This window comes from Salmo salar, chromosome 10 (genome assembly GCF_965601325.2).
Source record: "Salmo salar chromosome 10, fSalSal1, whole genome shotgun sequence".
In the NCBI taxonomy this organism is placed as follows: domain Eukaryota; kingdom Metazoa; phylum Chordata; class Actinopteri; order Salmoniformes; family Salmonidae; genus Salmo; species Salmo salar.
The window spans coordinates 44,459,335-44,480,000 of NC_138300.1; the positions used below are offsets into that span (position 1 = coordinate 44,459,335).

A 20,666-nucleotide genomic window follows, 5' to 3' on the forward strand; every position below is an offset into this window, starting at 1 on the left:
GAGAGAAAGAGAGGGACCGACACTCAACACCCTCTACCTGAGGTTCTGTTTGATACTTAAGCCCCGGGGGGACGTTCATAGGGTCAAAGGGCAAAGGGTTGCATTCCGCACGCTGGAACCGAAGCTGGGTGACCAGTGTCGCCCCTATACACCCCCCTCTCCCTTATGACCCCCCCAGGCCCACAGACTGTCACTGACACCCCTCTAACAAAGAAAAGGAATTTATGGCCCTCGATTGCCTTTAATAACGTTCTGGGCCCAGACAGGTGCTAAGCGAGAGAGCAGTGTGTGGTGTGTGTGTGTGTGTGTGTGTGTGTGTGTGTGTGTGTGTGTGTGGGCGTAAAGAGAGACTGAGTGTGTGTGGGGGGGGGGGCATGGTATGTGTGAATACGGCAGTGTGAGAAAGTTAGTGTGTTTTGTAACAGTAACTGTGCGTGTATCAGTATACTTCCTCTGACAGAAGGTGATAGGAGACAAAGTTGATGTCCTTAATTACCCCTAGGCAATTCCACGGTAACAGAGACTCATTTACTTGAAGAACAGTGCAGATGCAAAGTTTGATAACAGAATTATGGTGTGTGCTGTTTGTGCTGTCATTCTGTTACCAAACCTTGCATCTGCACTTTTTTTCAAGTAAATCTATTTTTGCATCATTTTCTGTGGAAATTGTTAAAGCTGCAATATGTAACTTTTGGTGCGACCCGACCAAATTCACATAGAAATGTTCCCGTTCTTAAGTTTCGTTTTGGTACACCAGCTTCAAACAGCTGAAAATACAATATTTCTGGTTATTGAAAATATATTTCACCGTGGTTTAGATGGTACAATGATTTTTTTTACACTTGCTTGTTTTGTCACATAAACTGAAATTAGGCAAACTATTCACATTTTTCAACCAGGAAATGGAGGAACGATTTCTGCATATTGCAGTCCTTGTGCATAGAGTTGTATGGTTTGTTTAAAGTTATACTTTGGGATTTTGGCAAAGAAGCCCTTTATCTACTTCCCCAAAATCAGATGAACTCATGGATTAGCAACATGCATGCCCCGGCCACCTAAAGATCTGTCTTTTTCAACCATCTATTTCCTGTGTTTGAGGGGTCCAAAATCCCTTGTCACTTAAATCTCGCTGGATTGATTGCTTTCATTTTACTCCTGAGACTCTCATACTCTTGCGTGTGACTGTCGTTATTCCTGTTAACGTTACGACCACGTAAATGTTTGGAATTACCTGTCAAACACAACCCGGTAATGGCTGAAATGGTTTCAATGGAATACATCGCCTTTCCGTTGAATCTATAAGAACACTAAAGCTTCGTCTGGGATTTAACGCCTCATCGACACTAACATCACAAGAAAGAGAAGAGACTTTTATTTTGATGGGTGTACATTCTTTGGTGGAATTTAAAAAAGTAATAATTTAATACAGTTCAAATGCTTACAAATTAGTTGCACTGAAATGAAAGCAACTTCTGAAAATGAACACTAATTATAGTGATAGTATGTCTGATTTTGCAAACAATGTTAAGTATGTATAGATAGGTGTTATCTAGAGCCAAGCGTGTTGACTTATCTGAGGGCATCCTGCTATTGACACATTTGTTGTATAATGCAACAGAATTTGACAACAACAGTAATTAATAAGGCAGTCTAGACAGTGCAGATAGGCCTAGACCAATCAATCAATTAAATGTATTTATAAAGCCCTTTTTACATCAGTCGATGTCACAAAGTGATATACAGAAACCCAGCCTAAAGCCCAAACAGCAAGCAATGCAGACAGCACATTGTTGGTGTTGCAACCCTGTTCCACCCGTTTATGTTAATGTATTAATACATGCAAATACACCCAGTGTATTTATGCAAATGCTGCACATATAACTTTATTTTAACACAAAATATATATAAAAAAATACCTAATACCATTAGAAAATGTAAATATGAGTGCATTCTAAGATTTAAAAAAAATATTTGACAATAAATTGAATACCTGAATTTCCAACAAAATTCCTGAACTTCATTAATTATTTGTCCGTGCCAGTAAAATGTTTAATATGCTATAATTCTGTCAATATCTGATGGATTTAGTATTTATAAAAAAATACAAATATTTAACCTTTATTTAACTAGGCAAGTCAGTTAAGAACAAATTCTTATTTGCAATGACGGCCTAGGAACAGTGGGTTAACTGTCTCGTTCAGAGGCAGAATGACAGTATCTTCATATATTGTCCAACTGTTGCATTTATTTCAATTGTTTTTCAAACCTTTTAACAATTGTGATAACTGTTGCTACATGGATACCATTTGTATGTCTCTGCATCCAGTTTGAAAGAAGTTAGAGGTAGTTTCGCCAGCCAATACTAACTGCGCTAATGCTAGTTAGCAATTGCGCTAACGCTAGTTAGCAACTTCCTTCAAACTGCACGCAAAGACATAAAAATGGTATCCACAGGTTAATCTGATTCTGGGGAAGTAGATAATGGCTTTCATTGCCAAAATCCCCAAATATCCCTTTAACTTTGCAATCATTGTTTTTTTGGGGCATTCATTTTAAAGTGAAGAACTGCCCTCCCCCATGCAAACTCTCACACACTCATTATAAACACAAACAGAGAAGGAAAGAGACTTCTCTGGTGCACTGTTCTCTGGCACCCTGTTCTCTAGTGCACTGCTTTCAACCAGGGCCCATAGGACTCTGATCAAAGTAGTGCACTGTATAGGGAAAAGGTTGCAATTTGGGACACAGACAGAGACACTGTATTGGTGGCTCTCCTCTCCTTGAGGCCTAAATCATTCAGTGCTTGAATCCTTTCAGAGGCCACAGCAGCCAAGGGAGGTGTTTCATTACAATGGTGACCAAATATAGTATACGTCCCCTATTCCCTACAGTGCACTACTGCACTACTTTTGACCAGTACCCTATGGGCCTTATAGTGTACTAAATAGGAAACAGGGTGCCACTTGGGATGCACCCATAGCCAGGCATGGCAGGCAGGCCCTATGCTTTCTATACTCCCAATAGCACAACAACATGGCTACCTGCCAACGCAGCTTGTCTTGCTCCCTATGTAGACTAAGGCTACTGCCACAGGCATTCCAACTCAGCCCAGAGATCCTCTGTAACTCCAACCACAGTGTGTGTGTGTGTATGTGTGTATTTTCACTCTTGTGATCCCCAGAGTCAAAATTAATGAAATGATCCTTCATTTACTGCAGCGCTTCACTTTCGCAGGCTGATCCAAACAACCATAAAAATAGCTCTGACCACATTTGACCCCATAGGCCCAACTTCCAGATTTCCTGTCCAGGCGCTATGGGAACACACACCTGCCTCTACATGCTCTTTATAGTCCATCCGTCATTATCCTCCATACAAACACAGCATTCAGCCATACAAAGGAGCAGTCAATGACAGCCCTATGAGGAGTCTAGGGTGTATCCGGTTAGGAAAAAGAACCAACCAACCAGCCGGACAGACAGACAGACAGAGATAGAAGGTCTAGTGTTGGACTGGGTCATTCTAATCTAACGTGCATAAATTAATTATTATTCAACAGACACTCTTATTATTCAAAGCCAGTAACAAAGTGTTATCCATTTTTAGCCACTTGTAATAAAGTAGCCCTCTGTGCTAGCGGGTTTGGCTCGTAGTGAAGAGGGGATTGAGACTTTATAAAGGAGAAGAGAAGAGGAGGAGGGTGATAGGATGTAGGCATCACAAAAACCTGAAAAAGGAGTAGGACACTATAGTTCCCCTCTCCATTCTTCTATCCTCCTTTTATTCTAATCTCGGGCCTTCTTTTCCAGGCTGCATGTGGACAATATGGCGTTACTGAAAGCAGTGACCATACTACCCCCATGTCTGTTCCTCCCTGTAGCCTGTGGAAAGTAGATTGAGTGACAGGTCTCCATTACTCCCTGTGGGGAGAGGGGTGAAACAATTCCATGACCAGTCAGTCAGTTAGTCACTCACGACTAGGAGGCCAAATCACCCAGCACAGCAGACATTTGTCCTTTAAACTTAAGTTCTCAACCTTACCTCCCCTCCCAATAGCCCCACCAACCAGCTAATAGTACACCCTGCTTAACCCTTGTGTTGTCTTAAGGGTGAAAAATGACCCCCCCACTACGTTTAACAGCAGAGAAAAAACCCTAAATGATATTTTTTCAACTTGAAATTGGATTACTTTTCCTAGAGTGACCCCAACATTAGAAAAAAGTAAAACATCGCCTTTGTTCATATTTCCATGAAAGCTGTACACCACCAGGGTACAAAGATTGTCACACACACACACACACACACACACACACACACACACACACACACACACACACACACACACACACACACACACACACACACACACACACACACACACACACACACACACACAATGAGAAATTGAGATTATGTGTGCTACTGATGAACTCAGACAAAACTACAACTTTTTTGTGCATGTGCACCATCTCCCCTCCACGACCCCACACATGACTCAAGTTCACAGACAAAATTAACAAAATTTCAGACAAAATAAACATTTCTTGAAAGCATTGTTTACTAATGGGGAATGTAGTCAGAGGCTATAAAGGTGCTGCAGATGACAGTCCCCCCAGTTCTCTCTTTGCTGAAGCCAATGCGTCTCAGTGCACAACAGGTCAGATTTGTTCAGATGTCCAAGAGGAACAAGAGAACAATGATTTAGAAGAGGAGGTATCTGAAGAAGAAGATGGGGAAGAATACAACCAAGAGCACGATGCATCATCTTCAGATGAAGAATAAATCCCCCAAGCTGAAAGAGAGACATTTTTGTCAAACAACAGCAAAATAACATGGTCCTTGTCACAATATAACCAGGGCAGGATGGCAGCACAAAATGTCATAAGGATGACCCCATGGCCCACAAGACATGCAGTTGCCCATGCCTAGGACATCGCCTCAACATTCTACATGTTCATCACACCAGCCATAGAAAAAATCATCCTGGAGATGACAAATTTGGAGGGTTTCCGTAAATATGGAGACAACTGGAAAAGGATGGATGAGATTGACCTATGTGCCTACCTAGGGCTGCTAATCTTAGCGGGTGTGTATTGGCCCTGAGGCGAGGCTACATGTAGTCTCTGGGATGCAGGGAGTGGAAGGTCGATTTTCCGTGCCACAATGCCACTGAAAGTCTTTCACACTTTCTCAAGAATGCTACGATTTGACAAGAGAGGTCTGGGAGAAGTGGGTGGAGCATCTGCCATACCTCTACAACCCTGGGCCTGAAGTAACAGTGGATGAGCAACTGGTTCTATTCAGAGGTACATTTTTATTTTCATATCTGTAATGTAAGTGATTTTCACTGTTCATTTTATTATGTATTGCTGTAATATCACTGATTTATGTGATTGTTTTCTGTGACACTGATACTAATTACTGATAGTAATCCCTTTTGCCAAAAGGTCACTGTCCTTTCCTGCAGTATATGCCCAGCAAGCCAGCAAAGTATGGCATCAAGATATGGGTGGCCTGTGATGCACAATCCAGCTACGCTTGGAAGATGCAAGTCTACACAGGGAAGCCGACCAGTGGAGGCCCGGTGAAGAACCAGGGGATGCGGGTTGTGCTTGATGTGACAGATGGACTAAGGGAACACAATGTCACGTGTGACAATTTCTTCACCTCTTATGAACTCAGCCAGCAGCTCCTGAAGAGGAAGATCACCATGGTTGGCACAGTTAGAAAGAACAAGCCTGAGCTCCCCCCTGCACTCCTTGCAACAAGGGGGAGAGAGGCAATCTTATCAAAGTTTGCTTTTACCCCCACCACCAATCTAGTTTCTTACCTCCCAAAGAGGAACAAGAATGTGGTCCTCCTGAGCACACTGCACAAAACAGCTGAGATCAGTGATCATGAGGACAGGAAGCCAGCCATCATCCTGGACTACAACCACAACAAATGAGGTGTGGACAACCTGGACAAGGTGATTAGAACTTACAGCTGCAGGAGAATGACTGCCCGCTGGCCCCTGGTCATCTTCCATAAAATGATTGATGTGTCCTCATACAATGCCTTCATGATATGGAACACGATCAATCCTACCTGGATGCCTGATAAGCGGAACAAGAGGAGGGTGTTCCTGGAGCAGCTGGGAAAGGCACTTGTAACCCCACACATTCAAAGAAGTGAGCGCCTCCCCCGCACAGCAGCCTCTGCAGCGCTTGTGAAAGCTGTTCAGGGGGCTGAATCTTGTCCTGATCCACCTGAGACTGCAGCTGGGACAGGCAAGAGGAGGAGATGCCAATTCTGCCCTCCAAAGGACTGTAAAACAAATACTATGTGCTGCACGTGAGAATATCTGCAAAGTCCATGCTCACACACTTGCACACTGTCCTACATGTGCTAATTAGAGTTGACTGATTTATGTTCTTCACGTTTTTGTTTTGTATCTATTATCTTATTTTATTCGTATTTATTGTTGTTGTTTATACACCTTGTGGGTGGGGACAATGGCTCAAAAAATGGGAGACGACTAGAATTTTGTAGTTGAGTTCCTCATTGTACAGAATATAAGAATATATCACTATGTTGCCAAAAAAGTTCACAACTGTTATTGCTTCCCTTCAATAAAATGCATTCAAAACTACTTTCTTCACATTTCTGATACTTTCTTAGGCTATACAAGTGCTATCTCTTGCTAAAGAAATTATGTTTACACCTATACAGTATCTTTAGCAATAATAATAATAAACCTCTACTTAAGTAAATAAAACAATTATGACAGGTGTGTTGTAATAAAAACAAGTGGTGTCCACTGATTAAATGCAGTCTTTCTGCATTGTGAAGAGGGAAAACCCAGATATTCACAAAGTTTGTGATGAATGACAGGTTGTTTCTTCATGCAAAATAGATTTGGGGTTTAAAATTCAATTAAGCTGCTTTATTTTAGGGGTTTAGTGAAGGCAGGGCATTTTTTACCCTTAGGACAAGGGGAGTATACAGAATGTTAAGACTACACAAGGGTTAAGTCAGGGACATGTCTGATACATTGTCCTCCTGCAAACCCAAAACACGGCCTGTCACCCTGCCACTTCCTGCCGTGACAGCGTCTCATTTAGATGTAGCAGTCAGCTCCTGTTACATCCCAAAGGATTATGGGAGTATTTTTACCACTTTACAGAGACCGTGGACACATACATCATCATCGTCATCATCATCATCATCATTATTATTATTATTATAGGGCTCACCTCACCGCCGTTCACAACCACTGTGACTGACTGACGGATAAATAGGTAACTTCACCTCTCACTGGGTGCCTAGCTGGCACACACACAACGTAGTAGCACACACACACACACACACACACTTTCTCTTTGATGACACGTAATGCGGTAGGTTCTTTTTTGTTGAGACACGGGTTGAAGTGTGGAGTGGCGTCGGCTAACCCACAGGAGCCGACCGCAAAGTCAACAACGAGCAGGGAGTTCCGGAGTGGAACACTGGAACACAAAACAGTCACTGAACACTCCCCACCATTCACAACACAGAACACAGCAAGCAGCACATCTCCCAGATAACTAGGCAACCAACACTATCACAAGGACGCCACATTCCACACAACACAACAACATACTGACTCATTAACACAAGTTCCTGTAAATGGCTTTCTGTCTCAGTCACAGATCAATCACACAGAATTCACACACAATTCACAGAATAAGAACAGATTGATAAACCAACAGAATAATCATGCAACTTCTCTCTACACTGAGGAGTCTTTCTACGTGCTTTACCCTTTCATCGTTTAACCATGAAAGACTGTAGGAAATATCTGGAATTTCACACTGTACCATATCAAATGACAAGAGCAGAAAATAGCTTAGTTTTAATTGGTTATAATCAGTGTCTGTGGCTATTCCAGCATTCATGTGCTGGAACACTGAGACGCCCCTCAGGCCCTGGCCTAAGCCTAATCCTGATCCTGCATGTAAAGTCTTACATGACTGAGACTTTGGCCACTCAGCATGTGATGTCACTGTGAGCCGGGGCTTTGTTGTTACCCATTGGCCGAGCTCTAGCTGTTGGCCGCCACCTGTCAATCAACGCTTGTGTTATGTCACTCGCTCTCACAAAAAAGGTTCAGAGAGAGAATATCCCCTCAGAACACATTGTTTTGGAGGGAATGTCCCCAAGACAAGACTGGAGATGTAGGATGAAGGAGGTTCCAAAACATTTGCTGTTGTTCACTCAGACAAATGTAAAAAGTGTTTTAATAATTTTAAAACTTCTAACCAACTAGTATTACCAATAGATATCTGGTAGTTTGCTCTTTTCACTAATACATTTAGTCAAAGTGAAGTGAGCAACACCAGTGCACGTGTCAGGCTTATTATGACTTTCATAAAGAACTTCTGTTGCTATGGCTGCTGCCAATTATGCGGAAGGGATAAGTATATCCTTGCTATTCAGCTTCGCTTTGCGTTCAACAACCAGAAAGCTCTTTTGCGTGCCATAGAAGACAGTAGTTAAAAGTCATAATTATGGGTTCACTTCAAGATTTGTCAAAATGTCCAAACAACCGTGTTGCCACATCAGAGCAGTCAAAAGAAGAAACAAATAAAAAATACAACGTATTAAGAGAGTTGTGTAGGAGCTGTCATCACAATATCTCTGCCCAGAGTGGGTCAAAACACACTTTGGTGCTGAAATTTCAATTCCTTATGTGAAGACAAATATCATTTTTTATGTTCTGAATCGTTCAGTGGGTTTTTCCCTAACATACTAACATTATATCCAAAAAGTAGTAACCTAATACACCAGATAATAAGTACTGAGCTCTGTTGACATAGCGGTGCAGGTTTCTCGTAAACACTTTTGATGATTTTACATTTTGTGGTCGTCGTCTTCAAAGCAAAATTAGCATGACACGAGCTGAAATAAATGTAAAAGGCTTGAAAATAAAAGGCTAGGTATATGCTGCTCAGTGCTCTGTTGACATTTCACAGAGATACACTTGTTTTGATGCGCTATCTTCGAAAAAGAACAGAAATGTCAAATTAAACGTATACTAAAATATGAAAATACTACGTCATGTCTCTAAATCGATATCCATCTTACCTCTATATTGTTTTATGTCCTGCGGATTTGAGAAGAAAGATGAGCCTGTCCGGTTGCCATGGAGATTTAATTATTGTACAGAATCCAGCCTTACTGATGCAAAACAATTTTCCTGATTTTTTTACCACTTTGTTTCTCTGGCCTCCATTGATTTAGTCACCCTAATTCTGGCCATGCTACAAGGTTAAAAACTTCAATAACGTTTGGACAGATTATGATAGAGACAAGAAGTTGGTCAAAATATGCATTTTTGATTTGACACCCTACATAATAGTTCAAATCATGCTGCGCAGTCTCAACACTGAAACACACACACACACACCAGGCCTCAAATTTCCCAGCAATGACGCCTAAAATAATGAATGTCTTGCGGCCAAAGTGGCCATTGTGCCCTTGGGCTGAATATAATAATTCCTTTCCTTTCTCCCGGCTGCCAATCGCCATGCTCCGAAGCACCTCTCACTCACATGGGTCTCTCAAATATCAAAATTCTTATTAGACAATGCCCGTCACATGATCTGGTCCTTCTCACAGGCTCCGAAGTAGGCTACAAGTGAAGACACACCGGGGATGCAAAGGTGCGCATCCTTCTTATCCAATTCTGAGGCGCATATTGAAGATGTTAGAAGAATTGTCCACATTTACTTTTCGTCAGCCAACAAGATGAATAAAGAACAGCAAAAGCACTAGCCTATGTCAATGTAAAAACATTGACATATTCTATTGGTCAGCTTGTCCTTCTGTGCGAGAAAAAAATATTCTAAACATACTCTGGGACAGTTCTGGGATGTGATAGATCCCAAAGTAATACAACCCCTGTACATAAAAAAAACTTTAAAAAGCAATGAGGCTGATGCAACAGATCAGAATGTTTAAGCTTAAAATGTTGATAAACTATTTCAACCGGACATCGACCGAAGCACACAGCCAAGACAACGCAGGAGCGGCTTTGGGACAAGACGCAACAACTAGCATGGGTTGGTAATATGACTAGGATTGTGCCTTTGGCTGCTGGACAATGAAAGAAAGTTGACAACATGAAAGAAATACTGGTTTCAATTACATATGAGGAAGTGTTTATAAAAGAATCCCCTTAACATTCCTATGGTTGGAACATGGTAAGACATGCCTCATAAAATGGAGGAAAAAAACGGGACAGCAACAAATTCTAAAAACCTGTTTTTGCTTCGTCATTATGGGGCATTGTGTGTAGATTGATGAGGAATCATTTTAGAATCTATTTTAGAATCAGGCTGTAACGTAACAAAATGTGGAAAAGGTCAAGGGGTCTGAATACTTTCCAAATGCACTGTATGTCGACAGAATCAAGCCTTTATTAAGAATGATCCTAGATTATATTAGCCAAACATGACCGGTGTTTAGCCTATATATACAGTATATGTAATTAAAAGTCTCATTAAAGTGTGCCAACATTTTCTGGCGCCTCCCTCATGTCAGCATCGGTCTGGTGTTGACATGAGGGAGGCACACTTTAGATGTACTGTAGGCTAATTATTTATGTACATTTACATAGACCTATGTTTTTTTAAGAGAATAGCTACTGTTTTTCTGTTTTCAAAGCAATTTAATTGGCTATTTTGGTTAATGGCCTTGGTGCCCTAGCAGATGGCCTTGGTGCCCTAGCAGATGGCCTTGGTGCCCTAGCAGATGGCCTTGGTGCCCTGGTAGATTGGGAACATCTTAAGGCCAAATGGCCTTACCACTAAAATCACAAAATTGCAGGCCTGCCACCCACACACACCCAGTGTATTTTGAATGCTTTCAGACAATGCGATTAATCACAATAAATAAACAAATTGTGCACTGAAATGACAAAAAGTGAACTTCAGTAAATTGGTTAACTCGGACAGCCCTAGTCTACAGCATTGCTTAATCCCGGGAATGAGCTTCAGTCAAAAGACAAAAATATTTTTTCCCTTCAGGAATGCCAACTAATTCCACCTGGCTAACTAATGTCTGGCTGGGTTTAGCTAGCCTAATGACTGACACCACTATGTAGAGATATGATTAGAGAGAGGAGAGGTATGTGGGTGGTGTCTCAAGACTGACTGAAAGACTGATTGACTGAGAGACAGACAGACAGACAGACAGCCAGCCAGCCAGCCAGCCAGCCAGCCGCCGGCACTAAGTTGAGGAAGGGAAAGAGGTGAGTACAGAGAAAGAGGAGAAAGGGATAGTAAAAGAAAAGAAAAGAAAAGGAGAGAGAGAGAGTAGATTAGAAAGAGAGTAAGACTAGGAGGAGGGAGATGGATAGATGTAGTTCTAGAGGTTATTTACCTGCAGCTGTGGCTCTGCTGGAACTGGATGGCCCCTCCTCCTGAGGTTTGCATGTGAGCAGCATCTGTCTGTGCAGCTGTACCGATGGCTCCATGGAATGTACAGCATTCCCCTGCGGACTCCCCTCTCCACCTCCGCCACCCAGGCTCTCCCCCACACCCTCCAGGTCAGGGCTGCAGCCTTCCAGGGTCCGTCCGGCCCCCCCTTCCCGGCTGGGCCTCCTCTGTGCCTCGGGGGCTTGGGGCTCCTGGGGCCGCGTAGGGACCATCAGTCTGACCTGGGGGATGGCGGTGGGTCTGTAAATGTGAGGCAGCTCTGGTTCTTCATCCTCAGGGATGGGGTTGTACCAGATCTCCCCCTCATCATCCGCATCATTCTCCTCGGCCGGGTCCACACACCTGGGCTGGGGCCCAACGCGGGCGTGGCACATGCTCACCTGGGGTAGCTGCAGGCGGAGGGGCCGAGAGGGCGGTGGTCCGGGGGGTTTTAGGTACTCCGGGGAGGGGCTAGGAGGGGGTCGGGGTGTGTGTCCATGTCCATTCTCCTCCTCTGCTCCCAGAATGCACTGGGAGTCGTCCTGGGTAGTGTGATGCGGCCTCCCAGAGCTCTGCTGGAGCCAGTTGCGTTTCTTGGAAACGGTGATGGTGTTGAGTGGGGGTCTCCATAGTGACAGCTCGCTGGCCTTGCCCTCGCCAACCTCGCGCCTGTCGGAGTAGGAGGAGTGGACATTCTCTATCAGAGCTGCAGGAGAGAGAAAGAGAAAGAGGAGAGAGAGAGAGAGAGAGAGAGAGAGAGAGAGAGAGAGAGAGAGAGAGAGAGACGTGTCAGACTGCAGAGCAGGAGAGACAGGCTGTATCTGAAATGGCATCCTATTATCTGGTCAAAAGTAAAGCACTAGTATGTAGGGAATAGGGTGCCATTTTGGACGCATTCTGATATCTCACTGCCACCATCTGCTCACCTGTATCCCTTCATACAGGAGCCTTAAGACACAAAGAGGTATTCTGGCAACTATCACCATGGAAACGGTGGGGGATGTTTTATAACCTGTTGAATCATAGCCTCCCACTTGTTTTCTAAACCCAACATTTGATTACCTGATTATATTTGCCTTGCGAGGATAACGTTGTGTCTTTGTTACTTTAAATGAAAACATCTCTATCATGAAACCATAGGTGACTTACCAACAGTGACTTACCTGGCCTTCGGATAGTGAAATGTGTAGGGACTTTCCCCTCTCTTCTCATGCTCACATACAACCACACACGCTACTCAAACTCCAAACACATCATCTTTCTTCACGTCTGTATTTCACCTCTGATAGTCAGAATGAGAAATGTGTTTTTTGGTATTTTTCTCCACTGCTGGTTCTGCTATATTTTGACTAAAACACAAACCGTCATTATTACGTGGCAGGCCCTGCAGGCCCCTTGGAAGACTAACGCCTTGCAACACTGGCACATCCCCTCCAATGACTTCCCATCTCTGGAATGTCAGCTTGGGGAATGTGCGAGCTCAGACCTAACGGAAAATCACACAGAGAGAGACGGGATAGAGTCAGAGCTCCCTTAACCAGAGCGGGGGAAAAATCTGAAAAATCACAGCCGCCGTGACAGCAGTGAAAATAGAGGTACCAGGGATCAGGAGGACGAGGAAGGGATGGAAGGTGAGGAGGATGGGATGAAGGGATGAGGCAAATGGGATGGAGGGTGAGGAGGATGGTTTGGTCAGTTGACATAAGTACAACCAGCGGCGATATGAACATCAATAGGGATAGATAAAAATGTGGTGACATTTTTCAAAGGGTTCAGAAAGTACCATCCCCATTCAACGCAACAAGAGATGTCTCTGTGTGTCTGTACAGTTCGCAGCTCTGTGTGTACAGTTTACCTAACCGATAATAAAAAGAGAAGCCAAATCTCTTACAAATCGCAAAGCAAGTAACTCTGCAAATCATGCAAAGATTGTTTGTCTGACAGGTCTTGTTTTTCCGCAGGCAGTGTTGACAAGCCATGGGCTGATGAGCAGATGCTGCCTGCTGGGAAAGAGAGAGGGAAACAGACAGGCTGGATCTGAGTGCTGAGGGCTGGGTCCTGTTGCAACACGCATCGCATGGCAGTCTTCTCTCTGTAAAGACTGTTTTGATACGTGCCTTCTCCTTTCAGCCCAGACGAGCCCCTCCACAGTAGACGCTAATGACAAGTTCTCTTTTCCTTAAGGAAACAGATTTCCTGCAAGCTGCGCTACAACCACCAAATTACAGACTGGATACCGAGAATGTTTTCACTTATAAAACAAAATACATAGGGTCCAGAGTTGGGTGTTGGGTGTGTGTGTGTGTGTGTGTGTGTGTGTGTGTGTGTGTGTGTGTGTGTGTGTGTGTGTGTGTGCAGGGTTTTGAAGAAGTGTACTATTAAAAAGTACCAGCGTGTCAGAATAAATAGTTTATTTTTAACCAGTGCAATCAAATTAGTGGAACTTAAGCAAACAGAAATCACATGGCCTGTAAAGTTGCGTAAGGCAGCTATTCCGAGTTCACTAGATTGAAACTAAGTTTATTTTTTGCTTGGCTGATTTTATTGACATGGGCCCTAAAGGCACAGTGTGTGTGTGTGTGTGTGTGTGTGTGTGTGTGTGTGTGTGTGTGTGTGTGTGTGTGTGTGTGTGTGTGTGTGTGTGTGTGTGTGCGCGTGCGTGCGTGCGTGTGTGCGTGTGCGCACGCGCGCACACGCACGCATGGGCTATGGTGAGGGACTAGAAATCCACTGAGATTAGTTTCCTGAAAGTCAACCTCTCTGAGCTGTGGCTTGGGTTTCCTCTCCTCACATCTACACTGAATGACTGCACTTTATTAACTCTTAAAGAAAGCAACTGTTGACTTTCAAATAATTGCTGACATCTCCTGTACCCAAATCCCTTAAACCGAGCCTTAAAGTTTAAAGTTTCTCTCACCAAAACAGACTGTGAATTTCATGACCCCCCCCAAACATATTTGTGCAATTAACTATGATAGAACTTAAAATGAATGAATCCATCATAGAGTCCATTGGTTCAGCCTACATGCTATTATATAAGATGCTTAGCAATAAAGCTAAGGCACAAGGGGGTGTCGTATATGGTCAATATACCACGGATAAGGGCTGTTCTCTGCACGACGCAAAGCAGAGTGCCTGGATACAGCCCTTAGCCGTGGTATATTGGTCATATACAACAAACCTCTGAGGTGCTTTATTGCTATTATAAACTGGTTACCAACCTAATTAAAGCAGTAAAAATACATGTTGTCATACCCGTAGTATATGGTCTGATATACCATGGCTGTCAGCCAATCAGCATTCAGTGCTCAAACCACCCAGTTTATAATGGCATATAAAACAACTTTCATTGGTTTGAACAGAAGCCACTTCATAATACAGTGAGGGAAAAAAGTATTTGATCCCCTGCTGATTTTGTACGTTTGCCCACTGACAAAGAAATTATCAGTCTATAATTTTAATGCTAGGTTTATTTGAACAGTGAGAGACAGAATAACAACAACAAAAATCCAGAAAAACGCATGTCAAAAATGTTATAAAATGATTTGCATTTTAATGAGGGAAATAGGTATTTGACCCCTCTGCAAAACATGACTTAGTACTTGGTGGCAAAACCCTTGTTGGCAATCCCAGAGGTCAGACGTTTCTTATAGTTGGCCACCAGGTTTGCACACATCTCAGGAGGGATTTTGTCCCACTCCTCTTTGCAGATCTTCTCCAAGTCATTAAGGTTTCGAGGCTGACGTTTGGCAACTCGAACCTTCAGCTCCCTCCACAGATTTTCTATGGGATTAAGGTCTGGAGACTGGCTAGGCCACTCCAGGACCTTAATGTGCTTCTTCTTGAGCCACTCCTTTGTTGCCTTGGCCGTGTGTTTTGGGTCATTGTCATGCTGGAATACCCATCCACGACCCATTTTCAATGCCCTGGCTGAGGGAAGGAGGTTCTCACACAAGATTTGATGGTACATGGCCCCGTCCATCGTCCCTTTGATGCGGTGAAGTTGTCCTGTCCCCTTAGCAGAAAACCACCCCTAAAGCATAATGTTTCCCCCTCCATGTTTGACGGTGGAGATGGTGTTCTTGGGGTCATAGGCAGCATTCCTCCTCCTAACAACACGGCGAGTTGAGCTGATGCCAGAGAGCTCCATTTTGGTCTCATCTGACCACAACACTTTCACCCAGTTGTCCTCTGAATCATTCAGATGTTCATTGGCAAACTTCAGACGGGCATGTATATGTGCTTTCTTGAGCAGGGGGACCTTGCGGGCGCTGCAGGATTTCAGTCCTTCACGGCGTAGCGTGTTACCAATTGTTTTCTTGGTGACTATGGTCCCAGATGCCTTGAGATCATTGACAAGATCCTCCCGTGTAGTTCTGGGCTGATTCCTCACCGTTCTCATGATCATTGCAACTCCACGAGGTGAGTACTTGCATGGAGCCCCAGGCCGAGGGAGATTGACAGTTATTTTGTGTTTCTTTCATTTGCGAATAATCGCACCAACTGTTGTCACCTTCTCACCAAGCTGCTTGGCGATGGTCTTGTAGCCCATTCCAGCCTTGTGTAGGTCTACAATCTTGTCCCTGACATCCTTGGAGAGCTCTTTGGTCTTGGCCATGGTGGAGAGTTTGGAATCTGATTGATTGATTGCTTCTGTGGACATGTGTCTTTTATACAGGTAACAAGCTGCGATTAGGAGCACTCCCTTTAAGAAACCTGGGAGACAGAAATCTTTCTGATTGAGAGGGGGTCAAATACCTTTTTCCCTCATTAAAATGCAAATCAATTTATAACATTTTTGATAAACCTACCATTAAATAAACCTACCATTAAAATTATAGACTGATCATTTCTTTGTCAGTGGGCAAACGTACAAAATCAGCAGGGGATCAAATACTTTTTTCCCTCACTGTACACTCTGATCTCCATAGGGGAACACATACATTAAAGAGAGAACAAAACCGCCAGTGCACTTCTCTGATTCCAACTTTAATTCAAACAGACTGAATCTACACACTTCAAGGATATAACAAGCATTTTTTTAAATTTTTCTGGTGTTGAAAAAATGGGAATCTCGACTGGACAGTGGGAAGACATCGTCCAGGCAAGGTATGATCTAGCTAGCTATGCAAGCAAGCAAGCAAGAAGCTGATTTATTCCCCAGAGAATTATCAATGCTTTTAGTCACAGTGAGCTTTTTACCTCATATAAAGACTTCTACGATATTGATCAAAGGAAGCCTGGCAGTGGTATTCAAACTTTTTCAGTGGGTACCCCATTTTTTCAGACAATTTCTGGAGACCCCATTTTTTTCCCCAAACATTTTTTGTGACCCCACTTCACCCCAAATCTAATGACACAACCTTAAAATCGGTACATTTAGATTTTTATCTCAACAAATAACCTTCAATCCATTGTACTTTCATCTCTTATCAAAATGAAAACATGTATAAATACATTTACTCATTAAAACTGTATGTTTCAAATTATCATTCTCCAAAAAATGTGTATATTATTCCATTCAATAATCTGTAGTCTTAATTTATTGTACATTATTATACATTTTTGGGGACGACCCCACTGCAGTTCCCCCGTTTTAGCTAACATCCGCATTCGGCTAACTAGCTAATGCAGCTATTATGATGTAGCTAAGGAGAATGCAGAAATAATTTTGTTTAGCTTGCTACCTACCATAAGCTCGCATTGTTGAATAGTTTGCATGGCTAATGGCTACTGTGATGTTTACGGTAAGTTGGAGATGCAGAGAAAGAATGCCACGTTGCCAGCCTCAACGAAATGTAAAGAAGACAAGGATGTCATGTAAATTGAAACAGTTGATGTTCATATTATGTCAATTGAAATCTTGTCGCAGTGCCTCTGCTTAAACTTTCGTCAGTGAGAATAGGCTCATAGCATCGGGATGGCATGTTAGCTTTAGTGCTAGCCTTAGCTCAAGTTGAATTAGAGGCTGCTGTTGTATAGCCTAGCGTGAGTTGAGCTGGTCACTGCAGAGCTGTCTCCTTTAAGGGGTCTTCCATAACAGAGGGAGCGTGTTCCAACATGTAGGACATTCCAGACCACAGCTCCTCTAGATTTACAGGTTTCTCTTCAACACCTCTGACACCTTCATCATGCATGGCACGGCACCGCCTTCCTCTAACACTCCTCCGTCCCTTTCCTACTATCTCTCTACCATCACATTCAAACTGTAAACGCATATGCCATTCATATCAAACAAAAAATACTCTTGATGTAGGTCACAACCTTTGCCATGGAGCCTCAAGCAGTGGAAAGAACCAACTGAAAAATAACTTGTGCAGGTTCTAGAACACCAGTGACATATGAAAAAGTTACTCCAATCACACATCAACTCAGTAAACTGTAGGGATTAATATTCTTCAGAAAATCACCCAAGTTTCAATACCGGGAATAATTCATATTTATCCACATTGTGGATACAGCGAAAATCACAGCGTAAATCTGAAGTGTCCATTTAAAGTGTTTAAAACCAAGATACTGTATGGTCACTATGCCAGGGTTCTCCCCAAATAAGAGGGGCACTGTACCACCTCGCCGGCTTGGCTGCGGCACTATGTAAAGATTTCAGAGCAAATTAAACTGATATTTAGTAATGATAGAGTAACTATCTTTGATCGCCAATGACATTGTTGTGAATTGCAAAACAGACCGTTCATCAATTTTGAACGTTATGTTCCTCAATTCAGTGCATTTCAGCAGTAGGCTATCCCGACACAGAGCGAGCTCAAGATGCACAGAGCGCCCCCCGAGTAAAGCGTTGTCGAATCATACACATTTTGTAACGGCAGTAACAAAAGTCAAATGACCAAAGTTGCTAAGCTTGCTAAATAACTTCCATCAAAGAATGACAGAATATCTCCTATATTTGGTTGATGGTTATACATATAGCAGATCAGTTTAAATAGTGGAAATAGATTAAATATCAAGGTATCTTAACCTGTTTTAAAAATATCCATATCTACTCTCATACCGTTTACCGATCACATATTCTCTACTGAAGCTCTCATATGGGCAGCAAGTATGAGACAGCGCAGAGAAGCGGGGGAAATGTTATATCGCTATTTTGACATGCATTGGCAAGAGACATGCTTTGATAATGCAACCTATGGATTACAGAATAATATTAGGAATTGTCATGTGAGACAGGATTTTGGGTTTCAGTGGGATTGGGACTGGACAGGAAAATAGCCTAGGCTTTAGGACAGGAAAATATAGAATTTTCCCTCATGCCTCTATGAATTGTTAACAGACTTTGTCTGTGACAGAGATGCCTATGTAGTGAATTCTGCATAGGCTTATCAAATTTGTGACTGTCTGCAGTCACAATAACAGCTCAAAGAGGCATACGTTATTTTATAGGCTATATGGTTTCCTGTAGGGTTTATTAACTGCATTCAGGTCACGTGTGTAGTCCGGCAGTGTCAATTATGCGTGTGCTTTGAATTTATGGCAACTTTGTATGAAGTAAATACTCTAGGCTAAAGGCTACCATGCATCAGCCTATTTGGATAATGTGCTATTTAGAGAACAAGCGATAATCGGCCGAGCCGATATATCGGGCCGATATTGGCCTTTTCTAGTCTATTGGCAATCGATCCTCCTTTATCGGCTTAGACGATAGTCCCTCTACATAGCAAAACTGCTGCTAGGCCAGCCACAACTTACCGCCTGAGCCACGAGCACTGCACAATCCCGAGGAATGTCTAACTGGGAAAATCAGCAGCAGCAAGCAGCAAGATAAATCATTCTCCAACAGAAAGTTGCAGTATTGAGAAATGCATGAATAGACACAGTGGCCAAAATCGAACTCCTGTTGCAAATATTAGTTTAGTTCATTCACTAATAATAAGGCTTGTGTTGATGTGCCCGGGCATGCATGCAATAAGCTAGATAGCTAGCTAGCTAAGCAGATAGCTATGTGACCTGTTAGCAAAGATTACGATAACTAACCCTTTCATCTGTGGCGTTAGATAGCTATCTATATTAGCTACTATGCTAGCTAGCAGGCTAGATAAACATGGTGCTAATATATCAGATAGGAGCTAATAGCCAACATAGTTAGCTAACGTCAGTGGGTTATCATTTTGAACATGCACCATTTCCGGCAACGAGCCATGTTATCTATTTACTTTTGTGCTGATCTGACCAACCACAATCGTATCGGTAAATTGACAGTTAATAGTTGGATTAGATGATTGTCATAATAGAGAAAGAAGGAACTGTTTTAAAATGCCTAAATAAAGGTTGGCAATAGGTGTAGCTACCTAAGAATCTTCCTGCATGCTTATGGACCAAAAAAGCTGTAGATCAGCACGTGTGTGTACCTTCTCACTTTGCAAACTATGGGAAGATTTGAGTCATTCAGACAGAACATGCATCGTTGTGTCATCTTTTTTCCTACCATCGCTCTCCTTGTTAGATATTATGCCCATTTATGGCTTGATAAGAAAATGCCATTGCTATTGAACTAGTTCTCATAGTAGCAGTAAACAGCAGTAAGTGATATGAGTGATGGAGAGAGATGTGAGGAGATGTGAAAGGGAGCGGAGTTAAAGCTTCGCTCTATCCCATCGTAGCAGTAGGATCAAGTTACAACCTGCAATTTCTTGACAGATAGCTGAACTAGCCAATTGAATTGTTTATAATTTCGTTCTGGCAGCTGAGCTGTTAAGAGATGCGTCCTGACAGCTGAAAAAAAAAAAATCCTAGTCAAAGATAATGAGAAAAAATATTAGTTTCATAAGCATCCGTGGTCCCTAGTGATGCACCGATATGACATTTTTGGCCAATACCGATATCCGCTATTTTCCTTACCAAAAAGAAAAACCGATACCAATAACCGATATTTAACATTTTTGTGGCCTTTTAAGTATTCTAGTACAGTTAAATAGTTAACACACACACATGGACGCAGCGATCTAAGGCACTGCATCTCAGTGCAAGAGGCATCACTACAGGGTCTGGGTCGAATCTAGGCTGTATCACATCCGGGCAAGATTGGGCGTCCCATAGGGTGGCGCACAATTGGCCCAGCGTTGTCCAGGTTTGGCCTTTTTACGTATGTCCCCATTATCAGTAAAACATAATCAAGACCTATTTCTTTCACTTACTTGCTGTGCTGTTTTGTTGTTCATTTGTTCAGTCGTTTCATTCTCAACCAGGATTTCATCATACATGAAAAGTTTCAGC

General features: G+C 42.7%; 1 protein-coding gene across 2 annotated transcripts in view; it reads right to left on the bottom strand.

Moving 5' to 3' along the window:
* Positions 1-20,666, bottom strand: part of syde2 (synapse defective 1, Rho GTPase, homolog 2 (C. elegans)) — a 67,386-nt gene that overhangs the window by 37,887 nt on the left and 8,833 nt on the right. For both annotated transcript variants that reach the window (XM_014123369.3, XM_014123370.3), the window contains exon 2: positions 11,404-12,144. In XM_014123369.3, the coding sequence (XP_013978844.3) occupies positions 11,404-12,144 (741 nt within the window). The remainder of the gene's footprint in view (positions 1-11,403; positions 12,145-20,666) is intronic.